This window comes from Python bivittatus, unplaced genomic scaffold (genome assembly GCF_059951505.1).
Source record: "Python bivittatus isolate LINGU-HERP-01145 unplaced genomic scaffold, Pbiv_v1 ctg000160_np1212, whole genome shotgun sequence".
Taxonomy (NCBI): domain Eukaryota; kingdom Metazoa; phylum Chordata; class Lepidosauria; order Squamata; family Pythonidae; genus Python; species Python bivittatus.
In genome coordinates, this window is record NW_028277076.1 from 11,538,209 (window position 1) to 11,553,798 (window position 15,590).

The following is a 15,590-nucleotide window of genomic DNA, read 5'->3' on the forward strand; positions in this document are numbered from 1 at the left end:
CCACAGCCTTGTAAGTGACATGGAGCCCAGAGCTGCTTCTGGTGCAAAGATCTCACCCAATCCAGCACCTTCTCCCTGGCAGAGGATCTGAGAAGCCACCCCCTTTCCAAAGGCCTTGCCATGCAGAAGAATCCCTTGCCTTTGACCGGTTCTGCTGCCTTACCATCCTGCTTCCTACCCTACACTCTGGATGGGGTGAAGGACTGGGTACAATACGGATCTTCCTGGCATTAAGGATCTTGGTGTTCACTCATGGGGGTCTCCTCCAGTTTCCTCAGCCCTCATCTGAGTTTCTGGCTCATTTTACTTCCTGCGGATTCTGGTTCTTCAGATCACCATGTAGCCTTGAGAGAAAAGCCTGCTGCCTTTAAAGGTCACATTTAAATAAATTTGCAAGCTGTAAGGGCCGTTCTAAGCCAATAAGCAAGTGAGGCCCTGCAAGATTTGCAGAGAAAATAGCTTTCTTCCATGTGTGAGAAAACAGAAGTTCTGTTGTCTATGGCAACAGTAGTTGTCCAGCAAGAGAACTGCCCTGAATTAGAAACAAAGAATGGTAGAAGATGTATTTTATTAAGGAGCACCTCTGCATGCCATCTGACTTCTGGCCCTCCTTTTCCACAGGAATGATGCTTGGGGGCGGCTGCGGGAAGGAACTGGCCCACTGGATTGTCCATGGTCATCCGGAGAAGGACATGTTCAGCTATGATATTAGGTGAGCAGCAGCGGCTTGCTGTTGGCAGGGGCAAGCAGCCTTGGGATTACATCATAGTCCAGCAGCGAGAGAAAGGTGGTCTGATAAATGCTCTTGGTTTGCTAGGAGAGGCGAGGGCTCTTCCTCACGGTTCATGAGTTCTTGAGTAGACAGGCGCATTTCCACTGCACCAGCAGCCAAGCTCTAGCAAGGCTGCAGATGGTCCTGTTCTCACAACAGTTTGCAGGGCAGTTTGAGGCCAGCAGTGAGTAGATTCTTTTGTTTCCCAGCCTACCTTGTGCCACCAGCTGGTGGGAAAAACCACCCCTTAACGCACGGCCGGGTGGGCAGTTGCGTATGGGTGCCTGGGGCAGGGGCTTCAGCCACATTTCGAACTGCGCAAGTAATAGGTCATGCCTGAAGTGCTCAATGCCCATAATCTGTCATTCTGAACACGGGTCTACTGGTCTTCTGGAAGACCGGTTAGCAGGATGAACCCCAAGTGGTTCTTGCTGTGCTTGGAAGAGAAGCAGAGAAGGCGAAAGTGCATGAAGAGGGTGGTGGGATCAGAACAAAATGCGGCCATTTTGGTTTCCAAATGGCAAACGTGCTTCTGCATCGCTGGATCTGTTTCCAGCGCTGGGAATGAGGGAAAGATCAGGATCGTTGCTTGGTGGTGACCACGGTGCCTTCCCCGAACTTTTCCAGGTCCTTTTAAAGCTGTCCCAGCAGTGGTAGGAAAGACGGCCCGCTGTTTTTTTCAGCTCAGCTTTGACAGTTCAAGTAGATTAAACCATTTAAGTCTCCAGTCCCCTTTGCTGCCCCGATGCCTGTCTTCCCTCCGGCTCCCTACTAAGCCTCCCCCCAGCCATCCTCTGGGATCTGGTTGCCAGAGGGCTCTGTCCCCCACACTTCACCCGTGTCACGGCCCTGTTGACGCCAGCTGGTGGCCCCAGGAGTGCTCTCCTCAGCTGCTCCCCCTTGAGAGTCCAGACCTGGCTGCGACCCGAGGCAGCCCCCCCTCCCCCAATGCGCTGACACCCAACTCGGCTTTTCAGGAGGTTCCACCGCTTCCTCACGGGCAACGGTCGCTGGATCCGGGAGCGGAGCCATGAGTCCTACGCCAAGAACTACTCCATCGTGTTCCCCTACGATGAGCCCCTGGCTGGGCGAAACCTGAGGAAGGACCCTCTGCATGAGGTGAGGCCAATGCTGCAGGGGCGCAGAGGTGAGGGGGTCTTCCTGGAGCAGAGGAGCCATTGCAGGCCCCCTGCCATCCCTTAACAGGAGCTGCTGCCCTTCGTCCACCCTCAGATGCCTCGGGCAAAGATGCAGTTGCCAATTGGCTCAATATCACTACTAGCCACAATGCCCTGAGGCACTCTTCCCATGCTCAGAGATGCTCTTGTCTGGCAGCCCAGGTCCCAAGGCACCTCAAAAAAATGGAGCAAAGGACTTGCACTCTGGAGGGCATCTTCTGAACCCAGGAGCCCCCTGCCCCTGGGTGCTTGGCCATCAGCCCCTTCCCACCGCCAGCAAGAGCCTGGGTCAGCTGAGGCCAAAGGGGAGCTGAGAGAGAAGGGCGCACCTTCAGGATCCCAGAGCCGCTTCATCGGTCCTGCAAAATGTGGGAAAGCAGAAGACAGACCTCTTCTGGAAAGGACCACCAAGGGCTGAGCTGCAGCGGAGGGGCCGTATTTCACAAGCATTTCTGCCCCCTCCAGCAAAACGGTTCTTCCCTCCCCCCGCCTTTTGACAACTGATCATAGCTTTCTGAAAAAGGGCAGAGTGTTGGGGGAAATCCCATTGCCAAGGCAACCCAGCCCTGGCACCGCATCAGGTACCCACATCTGAGTGCTTGTGGGAGGCTGGCAGATGAAGGGGTTGGCATTTGGTTCTCCCTCCATGATGCCACCTGCACCCCAGGTTTATTTTCTTTACACAAAAAGCATGTGTTTCTGCCCTTCTGTTCTCCTGGCACGTCACTCAAGGTATAAACTTCGCAGAAAACGTGTCGCAGCTCTGAATACCCTTATCTGTTGCTCAGTTCTGAGCAGAGGAGTTGGGCATTTGTACTTTTAGCAGCCTGTCGGAGCAGAACACCGGGAGCCCGTTCACTTCTGCCTCCGGAAGACACTGAGGTGGCCTCGTCTTCTCCAGGCCAGGAGGCCCAGGCACCTGGACAATTCCCAGTCCGCTGTACTTGGGGTTTCCTCTAGACGTAGCTCTCAGGTTCCCCAGTGAATGGTAGCAGGAAACAGGAGTGCTCGGTATGGAGAGCCTATGAGCCACGTGGCCCACAGCAGCTAGGAGCCCCTGCCCGCCTCGTCTTCCTGGCGTCGCCTGATTCATGCAGGTGCTTGAGGACTGGTAGTGTTCTATGTGAGCAGCCTGGTGATTTCTCCTGCAGACTGGAAGAAACCAGTTGCTGGGGCAAAGGATCCCCACACCAAGGGAGCAAAGCCATTCAAAATGCCTAGTCAGCCTTCTGGAGGTGAAATCTCCAGCTAGCTGTCGCAAAATGTGAGATGCAGCTGAGTATTGAAACAGTGCCAGGGAGAGGTGGGGCTCATGGGGCAGGATGCTAGATGGGACCAAAAAGAGTCTTCAGGCATGAATTTTCACCAAGGAGGACCTTTCTCAGCATCTTTCTTGGAGGAGCGTGGGTGCTGCGTGGCGTCCTAACCCCGCTTCCCCCCTCCCTGCAATCTCTGTGACCTCACAGGAGCTTCTGCTTCAGGGTTGCGTCTTTCAGGAGCGACACGGGTGGGAGAGGCCAGGCTGGTTCAACCCATTGGGCAAAGCGCCGGTAAGCCTTGGACGAGTCTGTTCCATTTCCGGGCTGGGTGAGCTTTTTTACTTTGGGGTCAGTTGGGGGGCCTTCTGAAGCCTCCACAAGTGTCTCCAGCTCTCCTTGGATGGGCAAGAGAAGGTGATCCTGCAGTCTGTAAAGGGGTGGGACAGTGGCAGCAGCAGCGAGGGACACACTCGGGAGATGCCTAGCACCCCATGAAATGCAGGGTGTCCACCAAAACACCAAGGGGCTGCTCTGAGGGAGGGCAGCCAAGGCCTCGTCTGGTCAAGCCTTTGGGGTCACGGTGGCCAGCCAGGAGGGGCGGTTGTCCACTTCCACTACTATACCCTGCTGGAATTATTTTGGATAAACTGTGGGTGATTCAGCCCACCAGCAGTTGGTAGCTCTGCCTCCCATTAACCTTCTGGTCCCACAAGATGGGCCTTATAAACCAGTCTGTTCCACAGAAGAGAGGGCCGGGTCTCCTCTTGGTCTTGAATCAAGCTCACAGCAAATGATGGCAGCCTTAGTTGATCTCTAAAAGCCTGAGCTGGGCCAGGCCTGATTAGCACTTGGATGGGAGACCACTCGGAAATCCCAGGATTGTAGGCTAGAGTGGGAAGAAGGCAGTGTCTGACACCACTTGGCGTCCAGGAGCTGAGCTCAACTCAGAAGAGACTCAGTCAGGTTAGACCCCCACCAGCGCATCCTGGCCATTGCCAGCTTTCCCCTCCACGTGTGCCCAGCCGCTCATTCCTCCTGCCACCGCTCACTCCCTCCTCCCATTGACTTCTCCATACCCCTTGTAGCACAATGTTTGGCTCCAACCTCCACGCAAACCATCTCCCCATGGCATCTTTGCCAGGGGAGGAGGCTGATGCTTGCTGTTCATGTGCCAATCCAGGTGCTGGATTATAACTACTACGGTGCCTATGGCCACCCTGCCCGTGAAGAGGACGCCTACCGCCAGTTGCTGTCCAATGAGTACACCTTCGATTTCCCACCTCATCACAACATTGTGAGTCGATGAAGGCCAAGGCGCCCCCAGTGCTCAGGAGAACTCAGCGGCTGGGCCTTCTAGGGGGCAAGTCAGAAGCCACGCAAAGCCATGCTGAGATTCACCAGGCGGGCAAAGGATACTTACCAATAGAAGCGAATATATGTAGCTCAGGGCTGAATTGTGGAGTCCTTGGGGTTCTCTGAGCTTGGTTGTTTTCTTGCAAACATCTGAAGATGTGACCTAGCTGGGTAACAAAATGTTTGCAAGAAAACAACCAAGCTCAGAGAACCCCAAGGACTCCGAAGGATACTTACGTAAAGAAAGGCCTCCTCCAGCTGGGGCCAGATCTGTAAGTGCAGCAGGCTGAAAGTGGGGCCAGAGTGACCATGATGTGTGAGAGGAGAATCACACTCCTGCCCCCCACCCCTCAGTACGCTCGAACTGAATAACTTGCGAAGGTTAGTGTGGGATAAAAAAGTAGCCTGTGACATGGAAGTGGCTGAATTTGAGCTGGGGATCAGCTTCTGAAGCAGATTAAGGGAGGGCAGCAAGTGGTTCCCTCCCCCCGTCCCTCCTTCCCTGCATATCCCTGTAAAAACCCATAAAATCCAGTAACAATAGCAAGAAAATTGCTGCACAAGACTAAAATCGCAAGCTATTCCAAGCCTGGCCACCAGCACAGATGCTTTCTGGAACCTAAATGGCATAAGGAAGCCTTCACAGGGGGAGGGGGAGGACAGGGGAGTTCGTCTGCTCCCCACCCTACCCAGGACCCCAGTGAGGGTCCCGGTCAGCTGCAGCACAGCTTCCAGACTGAGGGTCCTCTTCAGGGCCCATGCAAACCCTGCCTTGCCCAGCTGTTTTCACCCTGGGCTGAGGCCCCCGTCAGCCTGGAGGACATTGCTTCCTGGGGAGGGAAGAATGCGAGCCATCCTGTCAAGTGGCAGGCCCTCAGTGAGGAGCTGTGGATGTCAGAGAGGGGTACAGAGCAGAGAAGTCCACCGAAGGATGCCAGATTTTAAAAAAGAAACATGAATGGTGGGTCTTTTTGCGGCTCCTCACCCGGCGGCGTGCCGTGTCTGCATTTTCAGATCAGGAATGAATGCTTAACCTGCCGAAACGCTCTGGCTGTGTTTGACATGTCTTACTTTGGCAAATTCTATCTGGTCGGTCCCGAGGCCCGGAAGGCAGCTGACTGGCTGTTCACAGCTGACATTCGCAAGCCCCCAGGTACAGCCGGACCCTCCCTGGTTGAACAGGGCCCCAGGTCCTTCCCTCCCTCCCCCCCGAAACCAATGCCTTGAGCTGAGTCTCCCCTGTTGGGGCCTCTGGACTTGGAAGAGGGAGTCTTGTTGTTGTCCTGCAAACCCCTCCTGGGGGGTGCCCTCCGCTCTCTGTATCTGAGCCGTGCTCGTTGCAGGAGGCAACAGACCAGTTCATAGCACCAGGGCTGAGGCCAGCCCCCCCGGCCCCTCCCCACCACCACTGTGCAGGGATCCCTGATGGGCTGGTAGCACCCTTCTGCCTGATGCCCAGCAGCCCTGGTCTCAACTCCACGAGGCCCATTAGCTGCTCTTTGTCTGGGCAGCTGGACCAGACCTGCCCTGGCTCTTGGATCTCCAGTTTGGCCCCAAAGGGGAGGGGTTGGTCCTCTAAGCCAGTGGGGCTCCTTCGGTCATCTTGGGGAGGGGTGCGGACTCACCTTCACAGCCCTGATAAGGTGAGGGGGTGATTGGCAGCCCCTCTGCCGGCTTCACACTCTCTGCGAAACCCTTGGCAGCAGGAAGAAGGACCAGCCTTCCAGGGTTAGGAAGAAGGGGCTGCTAGTTGGTATGGTATGGGGCAGGTGTGGGGCTCTGCTGCTTCCATCTCCCAAAGTCACCCAGGGAGCTTCTGTAACCATGGGTGGATTTGAACCCAGGCCACTTTCACCATGACACCACATGAGCCTAACCTCCTTCGAGTGCAGCTCTTTCAACCTGGGTGTCTTCAGAAGTCTTTTTTGCAGGTGCGCAGAGTTTTGAAAGAGCGCCAAACCCCGCTGGGCAAGCAGGACGGTCTGGTTTTGAGAGAGCCGTGGATGTTTCTGCAAGCTGTTTGGCCAGCTTGTGAAGGTGGCATTCTGCCTTCAGGAGAGGGCAGCTCTTTCACAGCCTGGCAGCTCCTTGGCTCTTCCTGGGCGGGGGCAGATGGCCCTGGGTCAGGGAGCCTGGGGACACGAGGGGGAGGACCTGCTTGCCTTTGTGGGGCACCTGACTGCACCCCAACGGCACAGCTGGCAAAGAGGGCCAGATTTGATGGCCCTTGAGATTGCCGTGGTTGCTGCTGTAAGGGGGAAAGATGGCTTTAACCCTGGTATGGCTAAGGTTGACTTAAACGCTGGGGATCAGACGAAGTCAATGTCACGGACTTGGCAGGGTAAGGAAGCTGTTGGGAATGGTTGTACCATGATTGGATCCAGGTGCGGAAGGGCTGGGAAGACCCACGTGGGGTTTTCTCCCTCTGCTCTCCCTCCACCCGCAGGCCTCCGTGAAGCACTGCTGCTACTGCTACATGATTCTCTTTCCCCAGGAACAACTGTTTACACGTGCATGCTGAACAAACACGGGGGAGTCGAGAGTGATTTGACTGTCAGTACGATTGACCCAGGACCCCAGGACTCAGTACTGGCACCTGCGTTTGAAGGTGACGGACCTCTCCCCGGTTTCTCCTGAACTGAAGTTTGTCTGCTGGGCCTGACAGAGTTTGTAGACTAGACGGGAAATACCTTGGGTGTAACCCAGAAGCTGGGTTTCCTTCCCTGATGAATCTGTGGGACTGGCACAGTCCTCAGGGTACCTCCATCCTCCCCAAACATACTGCTATGGAGGAACTAAGTGGGACCAGCTCCTGCCTTCTCTCTGGCCCCAGATCCAGAAAGAAGACACCCCCCCCTGCCATTTTCTTCTGGGCAGAGGAAGCTCCTGCTGTATGGACTTGCCGTCCCTGGGGTTGGAATTCTGCATGGGGTTCGGCCTGGTAGAGATTGATTTCTTCATGGATAATTCATTTGCCTTTGCCCAGAGAACCCAGTTCAGATGCTTGAACAGCTCCCATCCATACACACATCTGGAGTATGACCAGAGAAAAGAAGTAGCAGGAAAGGAAAAAGTCGTAAAGAGAAGCCACAAAATTATCCTCCATCTAGCCCGTTTCAGCTAGGCAAAAACGACTTTTGCTATTTGAGAGACCGATTCGCCTGGATCTTCGAAGCCCGTTAAGAATGCTTTCTGATGAGCTTTTGATGGAGATGGAGTTTGAGTTTGACTTGGAGATCCGGAGGGGAATAGCAAGCCCTCCCAGGACAGGCATTTGAGTCCTGGGCAAGGAGAAGCCCTCGGTTCTGCTAGGTACAGGCCGAAGTAGAGGGCGGCTGAGACAGGCTTTCGGCATTCAGTTGCAGTTCCTGATCCACCTTAAAGTGCTTTCCCAGAGACACCTGACCTTGCCTACCTTGCAGGGTTGGCAATCCCCAGGCAGCTGGGAAGCTCCCCCTGAGCCCTAGAGGAGAGAATCGGGCTACTGCCATTGGGGAGGTGGCCCAAGGACACTGCAGGTGGGAAGAAGGCATGCCCTCTTGTCCTTCTCCTTGGACAGTGGGATCCCCAGTTTGGCCCAGTTTGCCCAGTCCCTTGGCAGAGAATTCTAGCTGGCATTTGTTTTTTGTTTTTTGCAGCTTCTGGCTGTTCTTCTCCCAGCAAGTTCTGCAAAGTTTGAACCAGGGAATCTGACACCCTCAGTGTGAGATTGATGTATCTAAAAAGAAAGCTGATTATTGCTCCAGAGCCAGATTTGCCAAGCCATTATTTCGGGTGCCGGGAGCTGCCAGCCAAGAGAGTCTCCGCTTGACAGGCAATTAAAGCGGGCATCTATTATTGCAGCTCCTGGAGGCCACCTGATTTTTATTAGGGCCAATTATTAGGTGAGGCAGGAAGAAGAGACACAAATGTTTCCTGAGTTTCTTCCTCCCCAGCACTTCTCTGGGGGGAGGCAGCTTTGGAGCCTTGAACTGAGGCTGGGGATTCTGGGAGGGGGGCGGGCCGGGCCCGGCCGGGTTGTGTGCTGAGGTGCTGCAGGAGAGGAGGACGAGAAGGCAGCACCCGGTCAGCCTTCCAGGGCACAGGGTGTGTTTCCAGCAAGAGGCAGCACCTCGCAGCCACCGATGCTGAAAGGGCCACGTCCCGGGGCTCGAGGGAGGGAGTAGGGCTTGTATCCTCTCCCCCGTAATACCTTGCTTCCACTTCCACTTCCATTTATTTCTATATTGCCCAGTTATGTGGCAACCCCAAGCCAGCCTGGGCTGATTGTAGAAGCTAAGAGGCCCGGTAGTTACTTGGACGGTACTACGGGGAAGTCCAGAGGGGCAGGCTAAGTTGGAAGAAGGCGATGGCCAAGAGAACTTCAGGTGGAAGGTCACCAGTATTCCATCTTGATTCAATGATGTTCAGATTGCCTGGACCCAGGAGCGGCTTGTTTCGCTTTTGACAGACTCAGCTCTGCTCCTGGGACCTCAGGGCCCTTCAAGGCAGCTCTGCTGAATTAAGGAAAGGGTCTGCCCAGTCCCAAATCTACAAGTAGGCAGCCAGGAAGCATTGTGGGTGCCCAGGATTGAAGGGTGTTCTGCAGTTGTCTGCAGTTGTCTGCAGAACATCAGCTCACTTGTAAACTGCTGAGTCTCCCGAGTTGCGGTAGGGATAAATTCAGCCGGCCCATCCATCCATCCGACAGCTCTAAAGCCAGAGCAGAAGTGTGGGGCATCCAATCCCAAGCCTGCAGGAGTCTGGTGAGCCAGCCTTCCCTTTTGCGAGCTGGGGCCCTGACCCATGGCTTCAGCAGGGGCTGCTGCATTTGCCAGCTTGACCCTAATCTTTTCCAGGGGATGGCTACTACCTTGCTATTGGGGGAGCTGCTGCCCAGTATAACTGGTCACACCTCAGGACGGTTCTGCAGGAGAGGCAGTTTCAATGCCAGTTGATTGACCAGTCGGAAGAGCTGGGCATGATCAGCATTCAAGGCCCCTCCAGGTGAGTCTCAGATGAGCTGGTCTGGGGAAGTTGAGGGAGACCTTGGATTTTGATCTGATCTTACTGCAGAAGTGGTGGCTTTCTCTTCCCCAAATGCTTGACCTCTTTGGCTTAGGATTCAACAGATCAAGGCACAGGGGTGCCAAGGGGGCAAACTTTCCTCCTCGCTCCCAGCCTGGCAGAGTTCCTAGGCTGGCCATGCCAATAGGAGCAGTTGGAGGAACCCAACTGCTTGCTAGAAGGGCAACCCAAATTAGCAGCTTCCTTCTTTTGCCAGTTGACCTCAAGTTCCCTCAGAAAGGCCCAGGGTGGTGGGCAAGAAGCAGCGGAGCTCCTGCCTTGCTTGGCGAAGGGCCACCGAAGGCCACGGCTCCTTCCCGTTCCAGCTGGGACTGGAGACTCCTCCTGGGCTGACAGTCTTTTCACTTAGCTGGGTTTGAAAGCTGCCCTCTTGCTGCCCTTGGAAGCCCCTATCTGGGTGGCATTGCCTGTCGACCAGGAGGAGATTTGCAGAGCGATCTCCTAATTCGTTGGTGTAATGCTCCTTGTGGCGAGGATGTGCCAGATGTGCTCACAGGCGTGTCAGGCTTGCTTCTTTGGCATATGGGGTGTTGGGTGGTGGGATCTGAGCCCAGGGGAACGCAAACATGGGCCAGACCTCCAGTGAAATCCTCTTCCTCTCTGTGCTGGCTTGTTCATAATATCAAATATTTTGCTTTCACAGCCATCTTAAAGATAAGTAGAATGTGAACATATTCCCAAGACAACCACAGTTCACCGTCTGTCCATGTTCATCTTGCGCTGTTTGTTAGAAGGTGTGGGAGGGTTTGAAATGTAACGTGTGATTGTCAGATCAGCTTTGTCCTGTAGCTTTTCTGGGCACTTTTCGTGGCGGGGAGAGGAAGAGCCAAGATCTCTAGGATGCTGACCAGAGCTGGGGAGTTCCAGGGAGCAGCGCTTCAGCCTGGGCGTTTAGTTCCACACATTCCCAGTCTGTGGAGTCCTCCTTAGGAAATCTGTTGGCCACCTGACCCTCTCGCAGACCTGAACAGGGGGGAGGAGGACCGGCCTCTCTATGCTGAAGCCCGAAGGCTGTCGTAGGCCCAGGCAAGGGGTTGTGCTAGCCTGGTTCCCTCTGGATCAGAGGGCTGCGGCTGGGCGGGCGTCACGTGTGAATCGTCAGCTCCTTGTGGCATTTTGTGGCCTGAGGTGGGCTGAGAGGGCTGGCCCGGTGCTGCCTTGGCGACCCGGGCTCCGGGTCCGCCTGGCCGATGAGGTCTGCCGTGCGGGGCAGCTGCCGTGCTCTTTGCCCTGCGTGTCTGTCTCTGACGGAGGCGGGACCCTTTGGGGCTGGGGGCTGGGGGCTGGGGGCTGGCAGCGAGGGGCTGGGGTTTCTCCCCACCGCCTCACCGGCTGTTCTTCTCCCGCACAGCCGCACCGTTCTGCAGGAAGTGCTGGATGTGGACCTCAGCAACGAGGCCTTCCCATTCTCCACCCACCGGCTGGCAAGGGCCGCAGGCTGCACGGTAGGACCTCTGCCTCGCTGACCCTCGGCCGGGGCAGGGCCTGGGGGGCAGGAGGTGCCTCCCTCAGGGCTCCTTCTGGGGACTGGGACGAAGCCCTTTCCCCTTTGGCTCCGCCACCTGTCTTAAGACTTTGATCCCTCTTGCTTGAATGCGAGGCGGCGAGGGATGAGGGAAGGAGCTGCGCTCGCTCGCAAAGCGGGCAGTCAGGGCCCAAACGGGACGAGGAGTCCTAAGTGTCCTTCCCTCCACCACGAACGTGTCCACACAGAGAATCGTCTCTGTATGCTGCGCCCATGCACGATCTAGCAACAGGGTGTGAGGGACTTCCACGGCCTGTGCCAAGCGGATCCCCTGCCCTTGGCCCTTGGGCAGGTTGCCCACCAGGGACAGGTGGCCACGCGAAACTGCTTTCCCCCGCTTTGTGAATCGGCGTAACAGGATGCCTGTGCAGCCTTTGTGTGGGACAAATTGCAGAAGGCCACCGGCTTCATTTCCCTCCTTCCAAATGGTCGAGCGGCCTGTCAGGTTGCCCGGTTGCAGGCCTGGCAGCTCTGAAGCAGCCCCAAACTCATCTCCCCAAATAGCCCAGCAGACAGGCGGCAGGTGTGGAGGTGAAGCAGGAAGATGTGATGGGTTTGGGCTGGCAGCATCTGGAAAGGAGGACACATCCCCTCCGCCCCAAAGAAATAAAAACTAAAATTGCTGATTGGCAGGAGCAGTGGAAAAGTACAAGAATGAAGTGTGTGTGTGTGTGTGTGTGAAATTCAACTCACAGTATCAGATGTTTCTACCTAATGCACAGAGCATGGGAAATGAACAAGGAGAGCTGGAGATCCTCACCCAGGAAGACCAATTCGTTGCCCTGGGCATCACCCAAACTTGCTGGGATGACACGTAGGATTGGCAGACAGCCCTGGAAGGCTGGAATTTCTTCGAAAGGAACAGACCCACCAGAAGGGGAGGGGTGTTGGGCTGCACATTAAAAAGCCCATGCCGGTGGGGCAGCTTACACACTGAAGCATGGGAGTCCTGTAAAGAGCACTCAGAGGCAAAGGAGAAATTGCATGGGGCGATTTTGCTCTAAAAATTGCTCTAAAAATTCACCTTGTATCCTGTAGGACAGGTTACTTGCAGGACCGCTTTCTCCCAGGGTATATGCCTGCCCCACACACGCCAATGGGGAGGGCACAGGTGGCAGCCCTGCCCTTAGGAATAATCTCCCCTTTCCCCCTACATGGGTGCCCCCCCCCCCCCCCGCAGGCCTTTAGAAAGGCAGTTAAGACGCGGCTGTGTCCCCAGGCGCTTGGGTCAGGATGAGCAGAGTTCCCAGCTGGTGAGATATAATGCATTTCAGTTCATTGTTTTGGTTTGCTTTAGCAGTGTATGATATTTATATTTTTGTTTCATGAGTTTGTACACCATCCAGAGTCATGTTGTTTGAATTGGGTAGTTGTATGAATGTTCCAAATAAATAAATAAGTGTAGCTACAAATTTAAAATATGAGTTTGCTATTGCCCACCTGATCAAAATGTTGAGTGTATTTTGGAGGTGGTGAAAGAAATCAGGCCATGTGCAAAGGAAGAATTTCTTGTAATAAAGGGGGACTTTATTATGCTCATGTGGTCGTTGATGCTCCATGTGATGAAGAAATAATATTTCTAGATTCCCTAAATGACTGGTCAGAACCAGGTTGAGGGGAGGCAACTCTAGAATTAATCATGATTTGATTGTAAGGTCATGTGATCTGCCTGTTGGGATCAGGATGCGGGGCATGACGTAACTGTGGTGGAACCAAGGAAACAGTGACATTCAGCCCACCTGCAAGTGGAGAAACTGCCCGCAGGGCGCAACATGATCGTCTTTGACCACAAAAAGAGCATTGTCTCAAAAGTGAAGGGAAAAGAGACTGAAAGGACAAGCCAGGCAGGTCAGAGCTATGTGCTGAGCGGGGAACAGCAGACTAACAAAAAAATCAGGCCTTTCTCCTTGGCTTGTCTTTGAAAGGGGAAAGAACCGAAAAAAGGTTGGGGTCTTCTGGCCCACCTTGACATTGTCTGGAAAGCAGTTCCAAATGCCAGATTTTTAACATCGCAGCCGCTTTGACTTTAACAATCCAAAGCCCCTGAAATAGCAGATGTGTTGCGTAGGGGGAATGAGGAGTGGTAACTAAAACAAATTCCTGGGCGCAAAGATATCCATTCCTCCACTTGAGCTTCCAGTGTATGCATCGCCTCGGAGCGACTAAGACTCTGGCAGTGGAGATGGGGGATCTAGCACCAGACTTCAGATCCAACAAGCCTGAAGTCTGCCCACCTCTGTTTTGTGCCCACTGATGGTGCTAACAAGAACAGATTTAGTAATATCACACCAAACAAGCCCCACATTAGCTTCAGCTAATTAGACTAAATGATTCAAAACTCCAGAGCTGGGCAGAAATAGGCCTTTGGCAACACCGTCTTCCCTTCCTTTAGCTCGCTGAGGGCTGATCCCCAAGGACAGCTGGGGGGGAGCCCTGAGGGCAGGAGTGAAGGGGCCATCCTTAACTTCCCCCCGAAATTTCCAGCTGTTTTCCCACTCCTCTCGGCAAAGCTGTGCCACACCCTCATGGTTCCAGGACAGGCAGAGGGACAGAGGCTGGCCTCGCTCCAGTTGGCCGTCTCAGGGGACGCTGCTGACTTGTCAGCTGAGACGTGGCCAGCAGTCTACCAGATGACTACTGGATCACGTCCTGACTTCGTGGCCGGGCGCAGCAGCCCACGAGTGCTTGTGTGCAAGGGATGGGGAGGGCTCTCCCCTGGGGGCCCCATGGCTGCTCCCAGCTGCTACAGTCTGGCTGTGGGGTGACATCATCAGTGAAGAAACCTTTGAATGTTGGGAAAGGGATGTTGTGGGCAGGGCGAAGAAGTGTGCCCTTGGCCCCAAGATCAAAGGTGGCTGAATGCTCCCACCACAGTTGTTATTATTAGGTTTTTATCCTGCTTTTTATATATATCTCTATAAATCAGTCAATCAATCAATCCCAAGGCAGCAAACATACCTAATACCTCCTATTTTTTCCCACAACAACCCTGTGAGGTGGGTTGGGTGGCGAGTGACTGGCCCAAAGTCACCCAGCTGGCTTTATGGCTTCAGCAGTTGCTGAAAGATCTTCCAAAGGCATGAAATCATGGGATAATGGTTGATTCAATATGATGATACGCCATTTCTCATACAGCTGCAATGAGAAAGTAGTTTATGATGGTAAAAAATATTAGCATACAATAATTAAAACAGGGTTTTTTAAAAAAAATAAAATGGGAAGAGGAAAAGCAAAAGAAAAGAGCCAGTATTCATACTGAGGAGTTAAAGAGAGAAGACTTCAGTAGGGCCACCTAAATTGATAGGTGATAAATTGACCCCCAACTCCACAATGACTCTGGGGAGCCTAGAATAATAAAGCCATTACTCAAAAAATACAAGTAAGAACCCCACAGAAAGAAAAACCATCCATTTTGAGATAGGACCCACTGCTCAGTTTGTCCCAAGGCCAGGGGAGAGCTGGGTCTTCAGGGTGGGGGGTCAGATGCATCTCCAGGGGAGGGTAATGCTGGTCTTCTGGCTGCAACAGAAAAGGGCCACTTCCTTGTTTCCATCAGCTGAAATTGCTTAACGGGGGGGGGGGGGGAGAGAGACCTGGTTCCGTGGGCGAAACATGACACAGAAGCAGGGTCTTAGGGGAGGCCCATAGACTAGAGGTGCCGGCGGGCAACCCTGAGAGCGCCAAGCACACTTTTCTGATTCAGAGGCAGCGTTCTGAAGAGACACCAAGTTCCCAGCATCTGGGACTGGCAGTTGTTGGGTTTGCAAAGATGGTTCAGAAGGGGCTGCTCACACATTCAGACAGCCACACAAAGGCATCTGCTCGTGCATTTCCAGCAGCATCAGAAAGAGTCTGGTGAGCAGTACACTTTGTGACAGAGTTCAGAGAGGAGAAGCAAGGCCTGCAGGTGGTTTTATGAAAGAGGCAGGCTGAGCAGGTGAACTTCTTGTTCAGTCGTTCAGTCGTGTCCGACTCTTTGTGACCCCATGAACCATATTGCACCAGGCCTTCCTGTCCTTCACTGCCTCCCTGACTTTGCTCAGTTTCATGCTCAAGTTTCATGTTCAAGGTGAACTTGAAGAAGTCAGAAATCCTCTGTTTTGATATAGTTCCAAAGTCATGCACAACTCCAAAGGCATTTTAGAAATCCATGCACATTTGAGCAGTTTTCCCTTTGGCTAATCTAACTGCACGTGTCAGTGCAACTAGGAAGGTGGAGGAGTGGATTCAGGAGTTTCAAAAGGGGTGCAAACTACATAGCCACTTTTTAAAGAGTCCACTGGAGTTGGGCGGCCATACCGGATTGGTCGTCACCCAGGTCAACAAGGACCATGCTAGGTGTTCTAGTTCCTGAACATCTGGTAACAAGTGGGCTACAAGACTCGGGACTGTTGGCTGAGCAACCAGGGCCAGTAGCTACAGGACTACTGGAAAAA

The 15,590-nt window shown here is 54.0% G+C and overlaps 1 protein-coding gene across 9 annotated transcripts in view; it reads left to right on the forward strand.

The window, feature by feature from the left end:
• Positions 1-15,590, forward strand: part of SARDH (sarcosine dehydrogenase) — a 79,874-nt gene that overhangs the window by 49,801 nt on the left and 14,483 nt on the right. For 6 of the 9 annotated variants that reach the window (XM_088147252.1, XM_088147250.1, XM_088147254.1 and 3 more), the window contains 8 exons: positions 622-712; positions 1,750-1,891; positions 3,417-3,500; positions 4,390-4,503; positions 5,577-5,715; positions 7,057-7,170; positions 9,401-9,548; positions 10,981-11,074. In XM_088147252.1, the coding sequence (XP_088003378.1) occupies positions 622-712; positions 1,750-1,891; positions 3,417-3,500; positions 4,390-4,503; positions 5,577-5,715; positions 7,057-7,170; positions 9,401-9,548; positions 10,981-11,074 (926 nt within the window). Of the gene's footprint in view, positions 1-621; positions 713-1,749; positions 1,892-3,416; positions 3,501-4,389; positions 4,504-5,576; positions 5,716-7,056; positions 7,171-9,400; positions 9,549-10,980; positions 11,075-11,876; positions 14,707-15,590 lie in introns of those variants that run through there. The other 3 variants (XM_088147255.1, XM_088147253.1, XM_088147248.1) reach the window with 3 other exon arrangements.